At 40.1% G+C, this 21,299-nt stretch overlaps 1 protein-coding gene and 1 non-coding gene across 2 annotated transcripts in view; one reads left to right on the top strand and one right to left on the bottom strand.

Annotated features, from left to right (window-relative positions):
* LOC134665918 (dedicator of cytokinesis protein 4) overlaps positions 1-21,299 on the top strand; it is a 109,625-nt gene that overhangs the window by 56,575 nt on the left and 31,751 nt on the right. Inside the window, exons 13-16 of the mRNA XM_063522976.1 lie at positions 10,906-11,074; positions 16,955-17,089; positions 17,353-17,599; positions 17,854-18,040. Coding sequence (XP_063379046.1) covers positions 10,906-11,074; positions 16,955-17,089; positions 17,353-17,599; positions 17,854-18,040 — 738 coding nt within the window. The remainder of the gene's footprint in view (positions 1-10,905; positions 11,075-16,954; positions 17,090-17,352; positions 17,600-17,853; positions 18,041-21,299) is intronic.
* LOC134666381 (small nucleolar RNA U3) lies at positions 15,088-15,291 on the bottom strand. Its single transcript, XR_010098498.1, has one exon. It is a non-coding gene; the product is annotated as a small nucleolar RNA U3 (small nucleolar RNA).

Here is a 21,299-nt window from a genome sequence, read left to right on the forward strand (position 1 = left end):
TTTTAACTAAAACTATTTCTTTATCTAAGAACTCCACCACACGGTTACCACCATAACTAATAGCCTGCGAGCACTGTTTTTGTTTTACAACTTCGTCGAGTGTTGCGTTAAGAGGAGGTGGTTGTTTACATTTTAATAAATCTAATCTGCTACGTAACTTGGCTCCGAATAAAATTTCGGCAGGTGATTTTCCTGTTGTACTGTGAATGGAGTTTCTATAATTGAACAAAAATTCATTTAACTTACACGGCAAATCTCTTTTGTTATAACCGGATACAATGATACCCTTAACCTTTTGGCCGCCGGACCTAGTCCGCAAAGACGCTCACTCACACGCCAGAGCAAATTTTAAGTAAACAACTAATAAAAAGTTTAGGGATTGCAAATAGTGATATCGATATTTACAATTTATGGTAAAAATCTTCTTAATTTGGCTTTGTTCTTAACAAACTTTAATATATTTATAAATTCCCAAAAATATACATATTTTTTACACACGACAATGTTAAAAATAAAGGTCTTTATCATTAAAAACAACCACTAAACAATATCGATTCTTGACGTAATATCGCCGCACTAGGCTATACGAAAAGTCTTGTATACAAGACAACGGCGCGCATGGACTGTCCGCAGTGCAGACCGACAAGGACTGTTTCCGCGCGGATTAAGTAATAATAGTCTCTAGGTCAACGGCGTAAGCGCTTCTCGGTACGTAAACTTTATAGGCGTAACGTTAGAGCCGCGCATCGTGTATCGATAGGGAAAATTACACGTGGGTTGAATTGTCAATGACTGAAAAACCATAATATGTATTCAGTTATTAATTAATAAAATATTAAACTACCTAATACAAAAAATTAAAATCTTTCATCATAATCAACATTTAGTATAAGTACATTAATCTACTGAACAATTAACAATATCCAAATCAGTCTTAATTTGTATGTGACAAATAATCAGTCCTAAATATCACTAAGTAAATATGGCACAGCGTTAAATATGTTTCCTTGAAACATTTAGTCAAAAATTATAAGTATATGTACCTACTTCAATAATTATAATAAGTATAAACTATTTATTTAAATTACTTATCTCATGTTCAACCAAAATATAATAATATTAAACATGATTACATGAATCAGTCTTAAATAACAATTAACAAATAAATAATCAACTTAATTAGAATTATTAAAAAAATAGAGTTAGACCAAGATAAGTCTGCAACGATTATGATAGCTCGAAAGTCGGCGGTAAATTTAAAACTTAATTTTACACCATTAAGTCCCATCGTCCTGAATAATAATGAGTCAAAGTAGTGAACATTTAAATCAGTGATTATGATAGCACACGTAATGCAAGTGTTATTTGAAACGTCAAACTTCTATGAAATTATGACGTATAAATAACACTGCACTGCGTAATTGCGTATGCTATCATCATCGTTGCAGACTTTTCTTGGTCTTACTCTATAAACATTTGCTTAGAGATCATTTGCTTACCAATACATAATTAAAAATAGTAAAAATAGTCTTGTAAAAATATAGCGCATAATAATTCACTTTACATAAATATTACAATATCCTAAAAAATATGTGAATCAAAATTGACATTGGAAAGTTGTTACTTTTTTGGTGATTTTAAGCTTTATTTATGATAATGCTGAAAACATGATGAACACAAGTATACTAAACATACTGTACACATATAACGTGTTTGTTTGCGTATTTTACTTTTTGCGCATTGTTTGCATCTTTGAAATTTGTCAATCATTTTTGGCATATGTTTGGCGGAATCAGCAGGAAGTACGCGAAGAGGATTAGGACGGCTCTGGCGGAAGTTATTATTGTTGCATCGACCAAGAGGTCGAGCAATACGTTGGTTGGTGCAATTATATACTTCTATAATTTGTCGCACTACTTGTAATTGGAAGTCCGCAAAGTGAGTCGAAGGTGCATTTTTTACTTTTTTAAAACAATAAAATGAATTTAGTAGGTGCATGTCGACAATGTGAAGAAACAGCTTTTTATACCATTTCACGCACTTGCGGATGCATTGGATTGAAGACAGCATCATATCTGCAGTATCCACGCTCCCCATATTTTTTGAATAATCTAGGACTGCATTTGGTTTCATTACGGGCAACCCAGTTGCCCTGTCTTCCTTCATTGACGGTCCCATTGTGTCATCATGTATAGTAGTTAGCATATAAATGTCTTTCTTGTCTTTCCATTTCATTGCCGTTAAAGGTGGAGCATAGCGTGCGTAACTTCTCCTTTTTTTAGTTTTTGATTCATATTTGGCATGAATTTCCTATTTTTCTTAACGGTACCGCAGGCGTAAATTTTGTTTTCATGCAGATATTGGAGTAATTTTGGACTTGTGTACCAATTATCTACGTACAAATGGCGATTTGAATTAAAAAAATCTTTGATTAGGGAAGTGACTACGGCACCTCCAGCTCCCAAATTACATGGATCTACAATATCTGTTGAAGCACCACAATATACAATAAAATCTAAAATCATACCTGATTCTACGTCACATAAAACGAATAATTTAATTCCGAAACGATTTCTTTTTTGGGGTAAATACTGTTTAATCAGCAAACGACCTTTGAAAGGTACTATACTTTCATCAATACAGAGGTTTTTAGAGGGGACCATTACATTTCTGTATTTATTACGTGCGTGCTCTATTACAGATCTAATTTTATAAAGGCTGGAGTTTGAAGTTGCACCCGGAGTGGAAAAATGAAGCATGCCTAAAATTGACGTGAATCTGTTGCGCGACATTAATTTCCCGAAAATTGGAGTAAAAAGCAGAATATCGGTGGACCAATACTCTTCTATTGTTAAATGTTTCACTCGCGTCATTAGCATGCATATTGCTAAAAAAATATATAGCTCTTCAATTGTGACATCACGCCAGCTTTGCAGTCGAGAATGCATTCGCAAATCTACATTTCGCACAAAAAATTGTGGAACTGATTAATACCTTGAACAATTATGGACATGATATTTATATCCATGAAATATGTGAAGAAATCAAGCTCTTTAAAATTATTATTTGCGACTGCTGGGTTTATCCCGGATGCAAACTCGTTAAATGGTTCGACATTCGGTGTGAATCGTTGGTTTGATTGGTTGAATGCCCGTGAAGGTAATTCTGAAAGTGGTTCGACATTGATTTGTGATTCATCATTAGATACGGCAGTGGTGCTTTCTTGATCCGGATAAATATCACGTTCAATCTGCAATAAAAAAAAACTCGAGTTATTTAATGACGCGAACTTTTGTTTATAATAGTAGCATACCTAGCTTTACTTTATATCCTAACTCCTTATCAACGAACAATTAGGAGCGTTTTACTTTCCATCCTAACTTCTTATCAAAGAATAATCAGCTGTCCTTTTCGGTTCGAGCGAACAAAGGAAATTTTAAGGGTTATAAACCGTAACATAATAAACACTCGGCGCGCGGCGCGTCCTTTGTTCCTACGTGTGATTTAAAACGGTGTGGTATTTTTGAACACGTGTGCGTGACTAAAAATATGCATGTGAAAATTGTAATCATCTTTAATTTAAAATGACTCATAGTTTTACTGGTCAATATAAGAGAAATACATAGTTACATATCATAATATGAAAACCATAGCTTTTAAAAATTAGCAAAGCGTATGCCGTCACTGCCATCTTTTAAGAGCTCATCAATGTGCTCACTAGCGCCACTGCTAAATAATTGTGATTGTTTAAATTTAACGATAGATATTTTAAAAACGGGGCCGCTACGGATAAAGTACAGTAGTATTTTCTATTTAAGTACCTATTGAATACATGAAACTAGTTTTTATGCTCCGCGATTCGTCGATTTATGAACTCAAAACTAAAACGGCCGTTTTAACTTTGGACGCATAAATTAATGAGTACATAGCGGCACCCTTTTTTTAAATATATATCGTTAAATTTAAATAGGTAATCACAATTATTTACCAGTGGCGCTAGTGAGCACGTTGATGGGCTCTTAAGAGTTATAAACGGTTGAAATGAACCTGAGGAACATTGAATCTGACGAAATAATCAATACACCTACGAGTAAGTTGATCCATTTGGCGCTACATTACACTTCTTTTATCATATTGTCCTTTTGTACTTTTATATTTACTTAATAAAATGTAATCGGTAGGTTTACAGGCACGCGGGGAGCAAGTTGTCATCAATTTGATATCAATATTTTACACCCTGCCAAATTCAGCCAATTATATAACAGTTCTAACTGTGCTATTGAATATAATTGTGTAATAGGTACGAGTTTAAACGTTTAGTAGTAATAAAAAATATAACAAAAACTAAGCTAATACTATCGTCTGAATTGATTTCTGATAGAAAGCGTAAATAATTGCCTAAGAGAATAGAGTTTAATGTTTGTGATAAAGTTTATATCAGAATAACATAAATGCAAACCGTTTAAAACTTAGGGCGAGATGATATAAAAAACAACAACATTAATTTTCAATATTATAAGGAAACTAAAGTCTGATAAACAGGTACAAAAATATTAAAATGTACTTACCTCGAAATCAATCTCATCTAGATTTTCAGTTTCAGTAAATATTTCCGTTTCATTTTCAACTCCTTCTAAAATTCGCAAAAGCTCCTCTGTGCTCATGCTCACCTCATTTGAGTTATTGTTCATTCCACTCATTTTAAACACTTATTCATGAATTCACACAACAAATCACAGCCGATTGGCAAAACACGCGCACAATTCATTAAGGTACGAAATTCGCATTGATGACGTCATAAACAGTTCATGTACCTATAGCTGTCTAAACGCGTCTGCAAGTGTGCCGTTTACAATCAGATCCCCTTAGAGTAGGCGCGCACGAGCAACTTTGTCTCCGTAACTTTTTTTGTCTCTTACGCACTCAAGTGTAGAAGTCAAGTGCGACAGAGACAAAAAAAAAAGTTGCGGAGACAAAGTTGCTCGTGCGCGCCTACTCGTATTAGAAAAGGGTGGGGATCGCAAATGTTCAGTAATGCATGTTTCACATTCTACATGTTCCTTAGATGAGCTTCTCAGTTCCCGTATTACATCCTACCATAACAATTTTTCGTACATTTTAAATATATAATATTCTCATAGCTAGGCGACACTGACTTAGTCGGAGCGTCCGTCTGTACCACTCTTGCGCGAAGCGGTCACTGCAGGTGCAGGTGTATCACTCCCCACTACACTATCATCTCAAAATGAATAATTTGTTCTGCAAATAGACCACAAGAACTGATTCACTTGTCTGACTCTACTATCGACAGCTGAAGAAGCTCCCTGAGCTATAGTTGTTATTGCTGTCTCTCTCTCGTTTTACATATTCTAGTTATTAGTTAGCACCAATTGGCATTTAACAAGTGTTCAAATGCTTAAATAAAACCAGATTTGCGATTTGATATTTATTTCGAATATTCTCATATCGATTTAACATTCCCATCCCTAGCTGTCTTGTATACAAGACAACGGCGACGAGGAACATGAAAAGCGTTGAAATCTGGAGCACATTTTTTGATTGCCGTATTATAAAAGAATGGATTTATATAGCTGCTTTAAATGCATTTTTTTTAAAAACAAAGATCTAAAACATTAAAATGAGTGTAAAAAAATGTACAATAGATATTTTTTCCACATTTACCGAGTGGTTGAATTTGTGTCTTGTATACAAGACAGCGGCGCCAGTGTACCGTTCTATAGTTGTCTTGTATACATGCCAACGGCGGTCAAAGGGTTAATAGCATTTTTAACAATTTTTACAAATGATTCCGCTTGTCCGTTACTTATAGGGTTGTATGCCGGTGATGTTACATGTGCTATGCCATTTAAACTGCAAAAATCCCTAAACTGAGCGGAAACAAAAGAACTCGCGTTATCCGAACATATTGTGTGAATTAAACCAAATCTCGACATAACATCACACAGCTTTTCAATCACGACTTGAGTACTCGACCCCGAAGATATGTCATAACATTCTACCCATTTAGAGTAGGCATCGACAATTATTAGGTAAAGTTTGTTATTTATAGGTCCTAGCATGTCAACATGTACACGATACCAAGGCTGGGGAGGATACTCCCAGCAGGCAAGGGGGGCGCGGGGAGGGGAGGGCCTCAGCCCGGCGCAAACGCTGCAGCTGGCAACAAAGCATTCAATATCAGCTGACATGCCTGGCCACCAAAACCGGTTCCGCGCTTCTAACTTCATCTTAGTGCTACCTAAATGACCCTTATGCAGTTCTGAGATTATTTGTTTCCGACAGTTTGTTGGAATCACAACCTTGTGTCCACGTACTAAGCATGAGTTTTCTAATGATAGTTCGTGTCTGCAGCTGTAGTACGGTGTCAAGCGCTTATCGCTATTCTTTTGTGGCCATCCATTTAGCACGTTATTTATAACATCTGATAATAATGGATCAGATTTAGTATAACATATTATGTCATCTAGGCTTAAAAAGCGAACACCGTCGTAAACAAAATTAATATAAGTAGCTTTATCTAACAACTCATCGTCATGGTTAGTGCATGTGTCTGTGGCACAAGTTGTGGCACGACTCAAAAAATCAGCTGTGTTGTGGGCACTACTCACGTATTCTATCTTAAAGTTATACGAGGCTAGAAATATAGCGTAGCGTTGCAACCTGTTAGCTGTGACTTCCGGTATACCTTTGTTAGGGTTAAAAATTGATAGGAGGGGCTTGTGGTCAGTTCTTAATACAAAAGGGGTGGATCGGCCGTACAAGTACTGATGGTACTTACGAATACCAAAGATAATAGAAGTAGCTTCTTTTTGTATTTGACTGTACGATTTTTCAGCTGAGGTGAGCGAACGAGACGCATACGAAATTGGTCTTTCAGGGCAGCCTTTTTCTTTTTGGGATAAAATGGCTGCCAAGCCAGTTGGTGACGCGTCAACTGTCAGAAACAGATCTGCATCTGGGTTGAAGTGTGCTAAAACTTCATCAGATGCCAGTATATTTTTTATGTTCGTCACTGCCATTTCATGTTTGGCCTCCCATGACCACGGGGTGTTTTTTTGCAATAAAGAGTGCAAAGGTTGCAAGATGGATGCGGCATTTTTGACAAATGATCTATAATAATTTACTAGTCCAAGAAAAGACTTCAATTCGGTTACGTTAGAAGGAGTTTTGGCCTCTAAAATGGATTTTATTTTATCAGGCGATTTATGGAGTCCGTTACGATCGATTATAAACCCTAAATAAGTAACGGAGTCTTGGAACAGGGAACATTTGCTACTTTGTAGCACTAACCCTGCGTCCTGCAAACGTTTGCATACTTCTTGCAGCCTATGCAAATGCTGATCATGATTTTCCCCAGTGACCAAAATGTCGTCCTGGAACAAAAGGACCCCCGGTATTCCGGACAAGAGGCTTTCAATTGTACGTTGAAAAATAGCCGCTGAACTAGACAAACCAAAAACGAGGCGCGTGTACTTATATAAACCCTTATGAGTGTTTATGCATGTTAACATCTGTGACTCGTCGCTAAGCACTAACTGATTATAGGCACGGGATAAATCAAGCTTTGAGAATTGCTGCCCGCCGTGCAGTTTCGTAAACAATTCTTCAATTCTGGGGAGGGGATACTTCTCAACTTCTAATTGTTTGTTAAGGGAAACCGAGTAATCTGCACATATTCTAATTTTGCCGTCCTTTTTGAGCACAGGTACTATGGGACTTGCGTATTCGGAGTAGCTTACGGGTACCAAAATTCCAAGGTTTACCAGCCGGTCTATTTCACTTTCTACCATGTCACGGAGGGCAAAAGGTATTGTTCGAGCTTTATAAAAAATTGGTTTCGAGTTAGGTTTTAGGTTAAGAGTGACAGCTACACCTTTACAACAGCCTAATTCCTCAGAAAATAGACCTGGGTATTTACCGGCTAACTCACTTAAGACCGTGTGTGTGCTAGAGGAGCTGTGTGACTTTATAGACGATATTTGGAGATTAAATCGCGAAAAGAAATCACGACCTAAGAGAGGAGCGCGACGACCACTAACGACATGAACCTTTATGTTATTTGTGACATCCCTATAAGTAAAGGGCAAGGACACTTCGCCTACAGTTTCAATAGGGTCTTCATTATAGGTAGTTAAATTGGAGTTACATGGCATAATCGGCTCACTGAAGTGTTTATTATAGGTGTGTTCCGACAAAACCGTAACAGCGGCACCTGTATCTATTTCAAATCGTATATTGACTCCATTCACAAGTACTGTCTCATACATAGGCTCACCTTTTAAAGATTTAATATTATGCAAGGCTCGCTTACCGTCATCGCCTACCTCATCCTCCTCTGGGCAACACTCGATAAAGTTGACTTTTGCACTACTTTTTTGACACATCCTACGCAAATGTCCTCGCTGACCACACGTTTTACACCTGTACTTAGTAAACTTGCAAGTACTCGAACCGTGACCTTTGTACCCGCACGCCGGGCACACGTTGTCGCGCTGAGCTGGTCCCGGCGCGCGCGCTGATGACGACGCCGCTATCTTTAGTACGGCCTGCTCTTGCAATGTTGTATTCATCCCTGCATTCGCTACTGTCTGGGATGAACCCTGCCTAGCACACCGTATAGCTTCTGCCAGCTCAACGCTTTATTCAGCGTGAGGTCCACTAACGGTTTGGTGAAAAGTTTGTCCCGCTCCGGGCCTGGCTGCATGCCGAGGACAAATCGATCACGAAGAGTCTCATTCAAGACTGATGTCGAGAAGCCACAATGAGCGGCGAGCCGACGGACTCGCGCCGCCCACTCTGATAAGCCTTCGTTGGCCTGCTGAGCCGCGGAATGAAACTTAAACCTCTCCGCGAACCCGCACTTAACAGTTTCGAGATGATCGTTCAGGAGTTTAACAACGGCATCGTAGTCTAGAGTTGTCACATCACTTGGAAGGGCTAAATCACGCACTAACTTATAACTGTTTTCGCATAGACTACTTAATAAAACCGCGCGACGCTTAACTTTCGATTTATCTTCCGTATCGTCCAAACTATTTGCTAAAAACCACTGCTCGAGTCGATCTTTGTAAGTCGACCATTCTTGTACTTCATGGTTGAAGGTAGTGAGCGACCCGATGGTAACTTTAGCCATATTTAACATTCGTGCACACGCGGTGTGCGACCCGTCGTCGCCAGTGTTAGCTTGGAGGTTAGGGGGCAGGAAGATAAACAAACGTGCTCGCTTATAGAAGTCCTGTAATCGACTGATCGGTCGGCCGTTGGACGCAGCCAACGGTACTTAGCCTATGCGTACATACTTATAGCTACAACAATTACATAATATACAATTTCATTTAAAAATACACACGATCAATTCTTAGTCATTTTATGGTGATTATCAGCTTCTTTTACTTAGTAATATATATTTCAATCAAAATTATAAACGTCAGGTTAAAGCTTCGTAATAAGCTACCTAAACAATGATACCTACTTATAGGAACTTAAATCAACAAATATCTTCACTAAGCTAGGAGTAAAGAAAAAAAAGTAGACCTTAATTATTCTATAAAACGGGACACTCCAAAGACATTCTGTTGAGCGAATCAACCGGCCAGATAAGTTTACTTTCGAAAACGACGATATCTTTAGTCTTACATAGTTTTCTGTTAAACTTCAGTTCAGACAAATGTAAAGAATTCATCATTATATCGTAACAAGCGCAGGTTCGACCTCATATGGAGTACTGTTCTCATCTCTGGTCTGGCGCCCCACAATACCAGCTCCTTCCTCTTGACTCCATCCAACGGCGGGCAGTTCGTATTGTCGGCGATCCCGAACTTACTGACGGCTTAGAACTTCTTAGCCTTCGGAGAGACGATGGCTCTCTTTGCATGTTCTACCGTCTGTACAACGGGGAATGCTCGGAAGAACTTTTTGATTTGGTGCCATCGTCTCGATTTTATCACCGCACCTCCCGCCAAAGGAGCAAAGTTCATCCCCACTTCTTAGATACATGGCACACCAAGAATAAGCGGGCATCTCGCTCGTTTCTTCCCAGAACGTGCAGAATGTGGAATGACTTGCCTCCTGAGGTATTTCCTTTGCGCTACGACATGGGATTCTTCAAGAAGCGGGTATTTAGGGTTCTCAAGGATCGGCAACGCTTAAGTGGCTCCTGTGGTGTTGCTTATGTCCATGGGCGACGATGACCGCTTCCCATCAGGCGGCTCGTCTGCTCGTTTGCTGACTATTACATTACAAAAAAAAAGAAAAACAAATCCTAAGTTAGGCGACAGCGGCTGGGAAAAGTCAATATAGATTTAAGGCAACTTAAAGATTTTTTTGTTTTTTTTGTATTTCGCTTAAAAGTAAGTAAAAATGCTGCCTAAAATGTAGCGTTTTAAAGTATCCTTTTTAATTTAATATTTAAACATACCGTTGGTAACCATTAGGTAGGTATTGGTAATAAATGGTTGCCAAGTGACATGCCGGGATATAATTTTCGGCAATAATTTAGAAAACACACATAATATGCTTTGGATAGCCTAGTAAATACTCAGAAGGCTTTAATGTAGAGTTTCTACAGCCACGTTCTCATGCAGTATCAAAAATTATGCCACGCCGATTTCACGCCGATCACGCCGCCGCCGCCGGTCAAAAAATCATCGGACGCCGCCGCCGATGTTTTTGCCATCGGCGCACACCTCTAGTAGTGACCCTCCACGTCAATAAATATCGTAATCCGTCAATATAATTGACGGATCACAATATGGATCTTGCGTGGAGGGTTCGCCATTTAGTAAATCCACTGTAACTATGTATGTTATATGTCAACATTTTCTTTGAAACTTTAAATTAAACCTTTCCTTATGATTCAAAAAAAATGTAATTCAAATTGCGCAGAGGACCTCCTGGCGCTGTTACAATGGCGTGCTCGGCCAGAGAAGGTGCAGGAGACGCTATTGCGGGTGCTGCGGCTGGGCGACGGACTCAGTTGCGAGGAACTCATCAAATTCTTGAGAGACGTACTAGACGCACTCTTCGCACTATTTTCTACTGAGGATGGGAACAGGTACCGTAACCCTCATAGATAATAATTAGTAGTTTGTGTTACAAGGGATCAAAATGATATATTTCCGTCAAGGGCGTACATTGAATACTGAATGAAGCGATGGATTCTAAAGTAGAATCCTGAGCGTAATGAGGGATTCAAGTGTTAACGCCCAAGACGAAATAATTTTGATATCGTGTGACACATACTGCTTTTCACATCAACTATGAGGAAAATAAAAAAAATTTAGTGTTGACACAATCTGATGCTTAAACAGATTATTTAAGGTAAAAAAAGAATGTACAAAAAAAATTAAAAATAGTGTGCTTGAACAGAATAGTATCACTTTGATCCCTCCTAGCAGGGAGGAAAAGTGCCACTTTGATCCCTCCTAGCAGGGAGGAAAAGTGCCACTTTGATCCCTCCTAGCAGGGGACAAAAAGCTCTTTTCCGAATAGGTGGTGTGGAAAGTCTATTTTTTACATACCCATTTTTTTATCAAGCAGATACGTCTGCGAGCGATACTACAATTTTTATATTAAAGGAAAAATATAAAATTTCATCGCTTCCGGAAGGACCTGCCAGCTTTGGAACACGTCCTATCGCTTTTAACAGACTGATGAGCTAAGGAGCTCTTGTGTATAGACAATCGTTTATGTAGATGTAAATAGACTTACTATAGTTACAATAGAAGGCACCACCCCGAGGCGTGTGTACAATCGCCTGCGCTCGCGGTGTTTTACGGCTATACTCGTTTGAACGCCTTGCAGGTAGCCTGGTAGCCGCTCGGTTGCAAGGATTAAGGCAATTTGTTCTTAACTGGAACACCGCGAGCGCAGGCGATTGTACACACGCCTCGGGGTGGTGCCTTCTATCGTACGTCTATCTATATAAATGATTTTCTATACACACATTGCGAAAAAATCATAGGAGCCAGTATTTGAAAGGGCGACCGACGACCCGGATTGAAAGTCAGACGTCAGATCCACCCGGCTACTGCCGCCTAATCCTCTACTACTACTATTTTATATTTACGGCAATCTTGCATACCTATACACCAGGGGCGGCGCGTCAAACATATCCGTAGGCAAGCCGGGGCTAATAAAATTTGGCTTACATATTTCTTTTACAGCTCGAACGTCCAAAAACAGGCAAGCCGGTGGGAATCGGCTTTAATGGACGCGCCGCCACTGCTATACACTTTAAACAAAAAAAAATATTTACCTAGGGTGCATACTGGAAATACCAATATGCAAATGATACAGCATGACATTAGTAGACGACAAAATGTTCCGTGCGTAGCTAAGGGTGGTATTCCATCTGTCCTATATCTTGGTCCAATGTCATTGCGTCTTACTCGATTGAGCAAAACGTGAGACAAAATACACATTGGACACCCTAACCGCATTCCTGACAAAGTGTATATGATTTGACATTGACCGTCAGTTTTTTGAAGATTGCTAACCGTCCGTTAAGGTGGTTCGCCTAGGTTACTCAAAACTTAACTCTCGCTAGATGGCACCACTTTTGCAAAATTTCAGGTTTTATTTTTTTGTGAAATGGTCATGGTATTTGTATACTTAAAAGTATGTTTCGCGCACTCTTTAAATAAATATTGAACAATTAAAGTAAACATTGAATACTTCATTGTGCAAAAACCACCTTTTTAATTCGACGGAGTGTTGCTGTCACGCTTTTTCCTAGTATTACTCACACATGCAAACAGTGTTTCCGTGATCCTTGTAGTAGACAATTTCACACAACGTAAGTAGGTATGTTGCATTGCAATAGCGTAACGGTATGTTCGTGGAAATAACTACGTGCAAGAGGATTGGGGTTCAAGACTGGTGCGAGTAGGTAATTTCTTTTTGTTTCTCCTTTGTGTTATCTTACCTTTAAACGAGCAATTATTATATATATGTTACTGTAAAAGCCCGAAGTACGGCAAAACCTAGGATTTACCGGTAAAACCTAGGTTTTACCGATGCCGATCGGTAAAAGCCCGAAATGTTAAATCTTACTAGTTTACTTCGGGCTTTTACCAACACCGATATGGTAAATCCTAGGTCTTACCACGGCAACCGGTAAAGTTTGAATCATGCACTGATTCTTGAGATTATTAGATGAAAAGTAGGTAGGTTTGGATCTCCCGGTTCTGCTGAAGGTGAAAGAGAACTCTACTAGCCTGCATCGTGGCTAGGCACCCAGGTTTAGGTATAGTTAACTTTAAAACCGAATCTGCAGCTGGCCACTTTATTGAGTAATAGAAACGCGTTCCGTATGTGTTTCGCTTTCCAGATGACCAGGGTGCCTAGCCAAGGTGCCAATGGTTTACGCTCCGTAGCGACTGAAGCGCAGCCGTGTCTGTCGCATTAATATGGCAGAGTGATAGAGAGAGGTATTACCCTAACGTTCGCTACGGAGCGAACGACTGGCATCATGGCTAGGCACCCAGATTTAGGTATAGTTAAGATTACCGCCGAATCTGCAGCTGGCCACTGTATTGAGTAATAGAAAAGCGTTCCGTATGTGTTTCGCTTTCCAGATGACCAGGGTGCCTAGCCAAGATGCCAATGGTGTACGCTCCGTAGCGAACGAAGCGCAACCGTGTCTGTCGCATTAATATGACAGAGTGATAGAGAGAGGTATTACCCTAACGTTCGCTACGGAGCGAACGACTGGCATCTTGGCTAGGCACCCAGATTTAGGTATAGTTAAGTTTGCCCGAATTTGCAACTGGCCACTGTATTGAGTAATAGAAACGCGTTCCGTATGTGTTTCGCTTTCCAGATGACCAGGGTGCCTAGCCAAGGTGCCAATGGTTTACGCTCCGTAGCGACCGAAGCGCAGCCGTGTCTGTCGCATTAATATGGCAGAGTGATAGAGACAGGTATTACCCTAACGTTCGCTACGGAGCGAACGACTGGCATCTTGGCTAGGCACACAGATTTAAACGCTTTTTAAAAATCAAAAAACTATTACTTATGAAAGCAGAAGAATATAAATGATCGTATTTGATTTATAATTGTTACATATTTGCCGTAACTTATTTTTAAAATGTGTTTTTCAATTAAAAGACACGTCAAGATTGTTTACCTTATTTCTAATGCTAAAAAAAACAAACTATAGTAATAATTGTGTTTTTCATTCATAGACAAAATCCATTATTTTATCCACAGGAAATTTTATATATCTCTTTTTTATTGCAGTCAGGATGTCCTGATTGTAAAAATAAGAGAGATTAGGTAGAGTATAATTTCTAATTTTCTTTGTCAAAAATAAACGAATACGTGTAGCCCATACCATACTTAATCAATCGATTTATGATAATAAGAAAAATTAAATAAAAATAAAAAAACAATACGAAATTTAGATGTAACAAAAATACAAAAAGTTATGTTCCAGCATACAATTGACTGGGGATCGAACCGGGAATCTTCCGTTTGTAAGCAAAAAAGCGACTGTTTGCATAACACGCCATGATAGTTCTTAGCTAAGCTGACGAACTTCGGGTACTTATTCTCGCTTAGGTCAATTAAGTACCTGTCAAACGTCAGTGTCAACAAAATTGCACTAAACATGACGGCACTCCAAATTCGCGCCGTGGTCAGCCCGGCAACGTCGGAAATGGTATGGCAACGTCGCAAATGTATCTGTACACGACATTTGTGACACACACATACGTAAAATTGATGAAAATTTAACTATGATTTTTGCATGATTTCTGTATGAAACATTGTTTTCCTGTTAATTTCGCGCAAACGAATATTCGAAGGAAGATAAATGCGGAAATATTTATGTACTAATAGTGTGTAGTTACTTAATGAGCTTTGATTGAATTTTGTATGAAAATCGAACCACCTTAATTGTATACGTATACCGGACAGGTATCCTACATGCACACGTATTATTTATAATTAACACTAGGAACAGTAATAAATTACAAACGAATAGTTATCACCCATTACATTATATCTACACGCTTGTAGATTACATTAATAAAGTTTAGGTAAAATGAAGGTGTTAAAAAACCAGCCACTCAGACAGCGACAGTACCCCACGCCTCTCTCCGAAGAGAGAGGTGAACGATCATCGATGGCTGATGACCAGACAGTCATCGCCTTTCTCACGCTCAGGGCACCGCGCCACATCTCATCTTCGTGGATGGGGTGAGCTCACGTATTGTGATAGCCTGGTGAAGAGCTTACTATAGAAATGATCCTATGAAGTAAGGTCTTGCCGCATTGAATTCAAGCGGGGAGCGTCATGATCCCAAGAAAAATCTTAACACCGCGAAGTAGGATTCGACGCGGACGGAACAGCGACATCTTGCGTGAAATTGGGTAAACGTAAACGTGGGCACCACGTGGACTTTATATTTAGTTGCCGGGTTACGTAACCGCACTCGTATTATAATGACTCCATTTTTACTCATCGTGGCTGTGCACATGATAAAAAATGTACTACTGTTAAGGTCATATTACGTATGACCCTGGCGATGTATAAAAAAACCTCCACTGATAAGTATAAAGACTCCGTCTAATAAGAACCTGCCTATGGTGACATATTTAGTAAAAATATGATATGTAATATCCAGATATCGTAACAAGTCCAGCGTTATGTCACAGGGCGGACACGCCATACATCGAAAATCATTTGCGTTTATATGTGTGCACGGCACGTCTGTACACGCGTCATTGTGTGAGTAAGGGGTAGGCTGACTCGTGCGGCGCGCGGGGAAGGCGAAGCCGAGGTTTGCCGAGGCCGGCCGAAGGACACGACGAGCGGCCCGCTGCGTTGCATAATTCGACCGAAATACGTAAAAAAAACAAAATAAAGGTTTATGTTTTATTTCGCTCCAATTGTTGAATTGGCTTTGTCAGTTTATAGTCCTGCACGTACTTTGACTTTCAACACGCCATTATTAATGTACCTTATTGTTGATGCCTATTGATTATTTTATATAACATACATAATTAATTCTTAAATTCTTAAAATTAAATTAAAAATCAAACGCTAATGTCCCGCGACCAACAAGTTCTTTTTTGTGAAAAGAGTGTTAAACTAAAAATAAAACATTTACGAGGAATATCTGTGTAGAAGGTCTAGTTACTTTAGGTACTTTAAATATTAAATGTTGGCTTAACATTCACAAATTCAACGAACGGGTTTTAATTCATATGATATTATTATTTTTACGCAAAAGTATAGCCTTATTTACTGATACATATTTCGTCTCTTTAGAAAACCATATTATTATTCATTTCTACATTAAGTAGGTGCCCGTACATCGCACAATACACCGGCATTTTGAACGTTGCGTCATCGCGTCGCGGCGTCGCTAGCCGAACTGAGCGTATGTCAGGAGTCCGTCAGAACTCAGTCGCGGGGCGAGGTAATCCAAGTCGGGGCGGGGCGGTGCGTGTCCGTTCTGTATGATAATACTATTACTTATTCTGTGGTTATGTATAACTGGGACATAATAGGAGACTTGATTTCGGCTCAGTTAATGTCAAATAGTAAGAGTAGGGTATATCGGATGGAACAGAACGATGGACTTTATTTTTCACTCATTTATCACGTTAATCAATCTAACCGTTTTTGAGATACAGCTTGTTAAACATTAGTGCGAAACTCGGTATGTTTCAACCCTAGCAAGTAGATCCTATTGTATGACATGTGTCAATTTAAAATGTAAATAACTTTGTGGGGTTGTCACTGATATGAAAATATTTTATTTTAATGATTTGGTTTTACGATTATAATAACTCGATTGTAAGTCACTTAAATAACACTATCCTTTCAGCCCAGTTTCTAGAAATGTTCCACCAATATAAATTACATCGGTTGTTATTCGTCGTTTTGCAAGTTTTTTTATGCGAATATTGTATTAATTTTCAGTACGCCGCACTCAGGAACAGTGTTCTTGGTGCTGGTTTCCATCTGCAGTCTGTTGGACGAGAGTCGCTTCCAGCATTTCAAACCCGTGCTGGACGTTTACATCGAAGAGCACTTTTCAGCGGCCTTAGTGTACAAGTAAGTGAATGTTTCTTCAATATAGTTATTTTCTATCAACCCAAATGTTGGTGATAAATAGCATTATTCCATTGTTTTAGTTACAATGAGTTTACTTTTAGTATTTTTTAAGCAGCTTAAAAACCTCAAGATTCTCCGATTTCTCAAAGACCGCTGGACCAATTTTGTACTTAAATATTTTTTTAAAGAGTCCGTTAGCGAAGCTGTTGTTATGTTACAATTAGTATAATATTTTGTGCTCAGTACGGTTTTTATTTCCACAGAGGCCTGCTATCATCAGTGCAACATTGCGCCGAATGGGCAGCCGGCGCCGAAGGCCAGGAACCAATCAGGAAGTGCCTCCGCTCCCTCGGCGCCGTGTTCCGACTCGCTGTTCGTTCCCGGCGACTGTTCGCGCGGGCCACGGGCGGACAGTATGAAGACAGCTTTAGACGGGATGTGCGGGCTGCGCTACATGCGCTAAAGGCGCTCGCGCAGCATCCGCATAGAGACCATCTGGCACCAGCACAGGTACATAATCAGTCAGGTCATCATCATTGCGCCGAATGGGACGCCGGCGCGGAAGGCCAAGAACCAATCAGGAAGCGCCTCCGCTCCCTCGGCGCGGTGTTCCGACTCGCTGTTCGTTCCCGACGACTGTTCGCGCGGGCCACGGGCGGACTCTCCTGTGACCTATTTGCTGAATAAATTTAATGTTTGAATTTTACCAACATTTTATGTTCCTAATCTACGTTGCGTAGTAAAGTACACGGTTCTATTTATAGGTGGCCCTAATGACGTCATGGGCGAGCGTGGCCGCGGAGGTGGCTGCAGCGCTGGGCCCGGTGGAGGCGGCGCGCGTGACGGCCGCGCTGCTGGACGCGCCCGCCGCCAACTCGCCGCCCGCGCTCGCCAAGGCGCGCCTCGCCGCCGCGCAGGAGATCCTCAAGGGGCCGCTGGGACAGGACCCCGGTAGGTTCTTACCCCCGTATTCATAAACCCTTACTAAAGTTGACAAGCCGATAATAATCGTTGGTCCCTTTCCATCATACCGATTAGTCGGAAAGGGACAAATTATTATTATCGGCTTGTCAACTCTAGTAAACGTTTATGAATAAGGGGGTTATACAGTTGCCTTTATCTTTGAGTTTTTAACTTGGACTGTCGTATAAAGAGGTGGTCTCGACCCTGAGACCGTTAGAACTGGTCCGTATGACGTCATGCCAAATTTTACGCTAACCCTAATATGATGTCGTAGGATAATACAAGGTCTAGAACCAACGGATGGAAAATTGCTACTCACGGGTAATAAAATGCCATTAGCAAAACATACTAGAGATCGCCCTAATAGCATTTTCTTGTAGGGATTTTGTTGGGCCTTTGTTTACGTATTAGTTGGGCAACCGTTATATTTGGCCGTACGATTTGCTGGAGGGCCCTCGACAAAGGCCCTCCCGAAGATTCCCAACAGAGGGCCATAAGAGTAATTTTTTCGTTGGACCTATTTAAATGAATCATACAATTATTCAACGGTGGTGGTTTTGGTTGGGCCGTGGTTGGGCCTATACACATTTGTTTGATGGTTGGTTAATTGTTACATTTGGCCGTACGATTTGCTGGAGGGCCCTCGACAAAGGCCCTCCCGAAGATTCCCAACAGAGGGCCATTAGAGTAATTTTTTCGTTGGGCCTATTTAAATAAATCATACAATTATTCAACGGTGGTGGTTTTGGTTGGGCCGTGGTTGGGACTATACACATTTGTTTGATGGTTGGTTAAATTGTTACATTTGGCCGTATGGCTTGCTGTAGGGCCAACTGCAAAAAAATAAAAAAGGGCAATTTTTTCGTTGTGCTTCTATTTGCAAATTCAACAATTACCCAACGGCAAGTCAGGTAGGTCGGTAGGTAGTCGTGCACCAGGTTGAAGGCCCAACACAGCTTGTCCCACAAAGGGCCAACATAGTAACTTTAACGTTGGGCCTTGTGTAGGATTCTTACAATACTACCGTAGGTAAATAGTTGTGTAATTTATAGTGGGCCTACAGTCTAATTATGTAATGGGCTTTTGTTTACGAGTCCTACAGTTACCCTACGTTAAGTAAGTGGTTGTGTAATACGACGTTGGGCCTTTGCTGATAAATATTACAATTACACTACGGTAGGCATTGGTTGTATCCACATGAAGGCCCTAGGCAGCAGTTGTTGTTAATCTTCTCCGTATCGTTCCAATTTTAGTATATGTACTGCCGAAGCAAGTACACTTACTATACACACTAATTTGTATATATACTAACCGCACTTCGAAACTTCGTAAGCGAGATTTATGTTTTTTGAGATTTAAATTGAGAAAATGTTGGTAAAATACATTTTTTTAAATTTATGTATAAATTTTATAGTTATAGCTATTAGATTTATAAGTTACTTTAAAAAAATATTATGATTATATCCGGAATAATCGAGAAAATAACTATAACTTCGATGTTTGGAGACAGTAACGCCATCTAGTGACGCCACAAGCAAACTCAACTGGTATTGTTGGGCATCAGTACCACAGCCAATGTTGGTAAATGCGATATTTGTGCTCACTGGGCCAACGAATGTTATCGTTGTTTAGTCACCGGTACCAAAATACACAAAGGCCCATTGTTAGGCGTCAGTGCCACAGCCAATGTTGGTAAATGCGATATTTGTCATCATTGGGCCATCGTATGATATCGTTGATTAGCCAACGTTACCAAAATAAACAAAGGCCCATTGTTGGGCATCAGTGCCACAGCCAATGTTGGTAAATGCGATATTTGTCATCATTGGGCCATCGGATGATATCGTTGATAAGCCAACGTTACCAAAATAAACAAAGGCCCATTGTTGGGCATCAGTGCCACAGCCAATGTTGGTAAATGCGATATTTGTCATCATTGGGCTATAGGATGATATCGTTGATTAGCCAACGTTACCAAAATACACAAAGGCCCATTGTTGGGCATCAATGCTACAGTCAATGTTGGTAAATGCGATATTTGTCGTCATTGGGCCATCGGATGATATCGTTGATTAGCCAACGTTACCAAAATAACCAAAGGCCCATTGTTGGACATCAGTGCCACAACCAATGTTGGTAAAAGCGATTTTTGTCATCATTGGGCCATCGGATGATATCGTTGATTAGCCAACGTTACCAAAATACACAAAGGCCCATTGTTGGGCATCAATGCTACAGTCAATGTTGGTAAATGCGATATTTGTCGTCATTGGGCCATCGGATGATATCGTTGATTAGCCAACGTTACCAAAATAAACAAAGGCCCGTTGTTGGGCATCAATGCTACAGCCAATGTTGGTAAATGCGATATTTGTCGTCATTGGGCCATCGGATGATATCGTTGATTAGCCAACGTTGCCAAAATAAACAAAGGCCCATTGTTGGGCATCAGTGCCACAGCCAATGTTGGTAAATGCGATTTTTGTCATCATTGGGCCATCGGATGATATCGTTGATTAGCCAACGTTACCAAAATACACAAAGGCCCATTGGTGGGCATCAATGCTACAGCCAATGTTGGTAAATGCGATATTTGTCGTCATTGGGCCATCGGATGATATCGTTGATTAGCCAACGTTGCCAAAATAAACAAAGGCCCATTGTTGGGCATCAGTGCCACAGCCAATGTTGGTAAATGCAAATTTGGTCATCATTGGGCCATCGGATGATATCGTTGATTAGCCAACGTTACCAAAATACACAAAGGCCCATTGGTGGGCATCAATGCTACAGCCAATGTTGGTAAATGCGATATTTGTCGTCATTGGGCCATCGGATGATATCGTCGATTAGCCAACGTTACCAAAATAAACAAAGGCCCATTGTTGGGCATCAGTGCCACAGCCAATGTTGGTAAATGTGATATTTTTCATCATTGGGCCATCGGATGATATCGTTGATTAGCCAACGTTACCAAAATACACAAAGGCCCATTGTTGGGCATCCGTGCCACAGCCAATGTTGGTAGATGCGGTATTCGTCACCATTGGGCCAACGAATGTTATCGTTGTTTAGCGAACGGTAGCAAAATACACAAAGGCCCATTGTTGGGCATCACTGCCACTGCCAATGTTGGTAAATGCGATATATGTCATCATTGGGCCAACAAATATTATCGTTGTTTAGCCAACGGTACCAAAATACACAAAGGCCCATTGTTGGGCATCTGTGCCACAGCGAATGTTGG

Source organism: Cydia fagiglandana, chromosome 7 (assembly GCF_963556715.1).
Source record: "Cydia fagiglandana chromosome 7, ilCydFagi1.1, whole genome shotgun sequence".
Classification (NCBI taxonomy): Eukaryota; Metazoa; Arthropoda; class Insecta; order Lepidoptera; family Tortricidae; genus Cydia; species Cydia fagiglandana.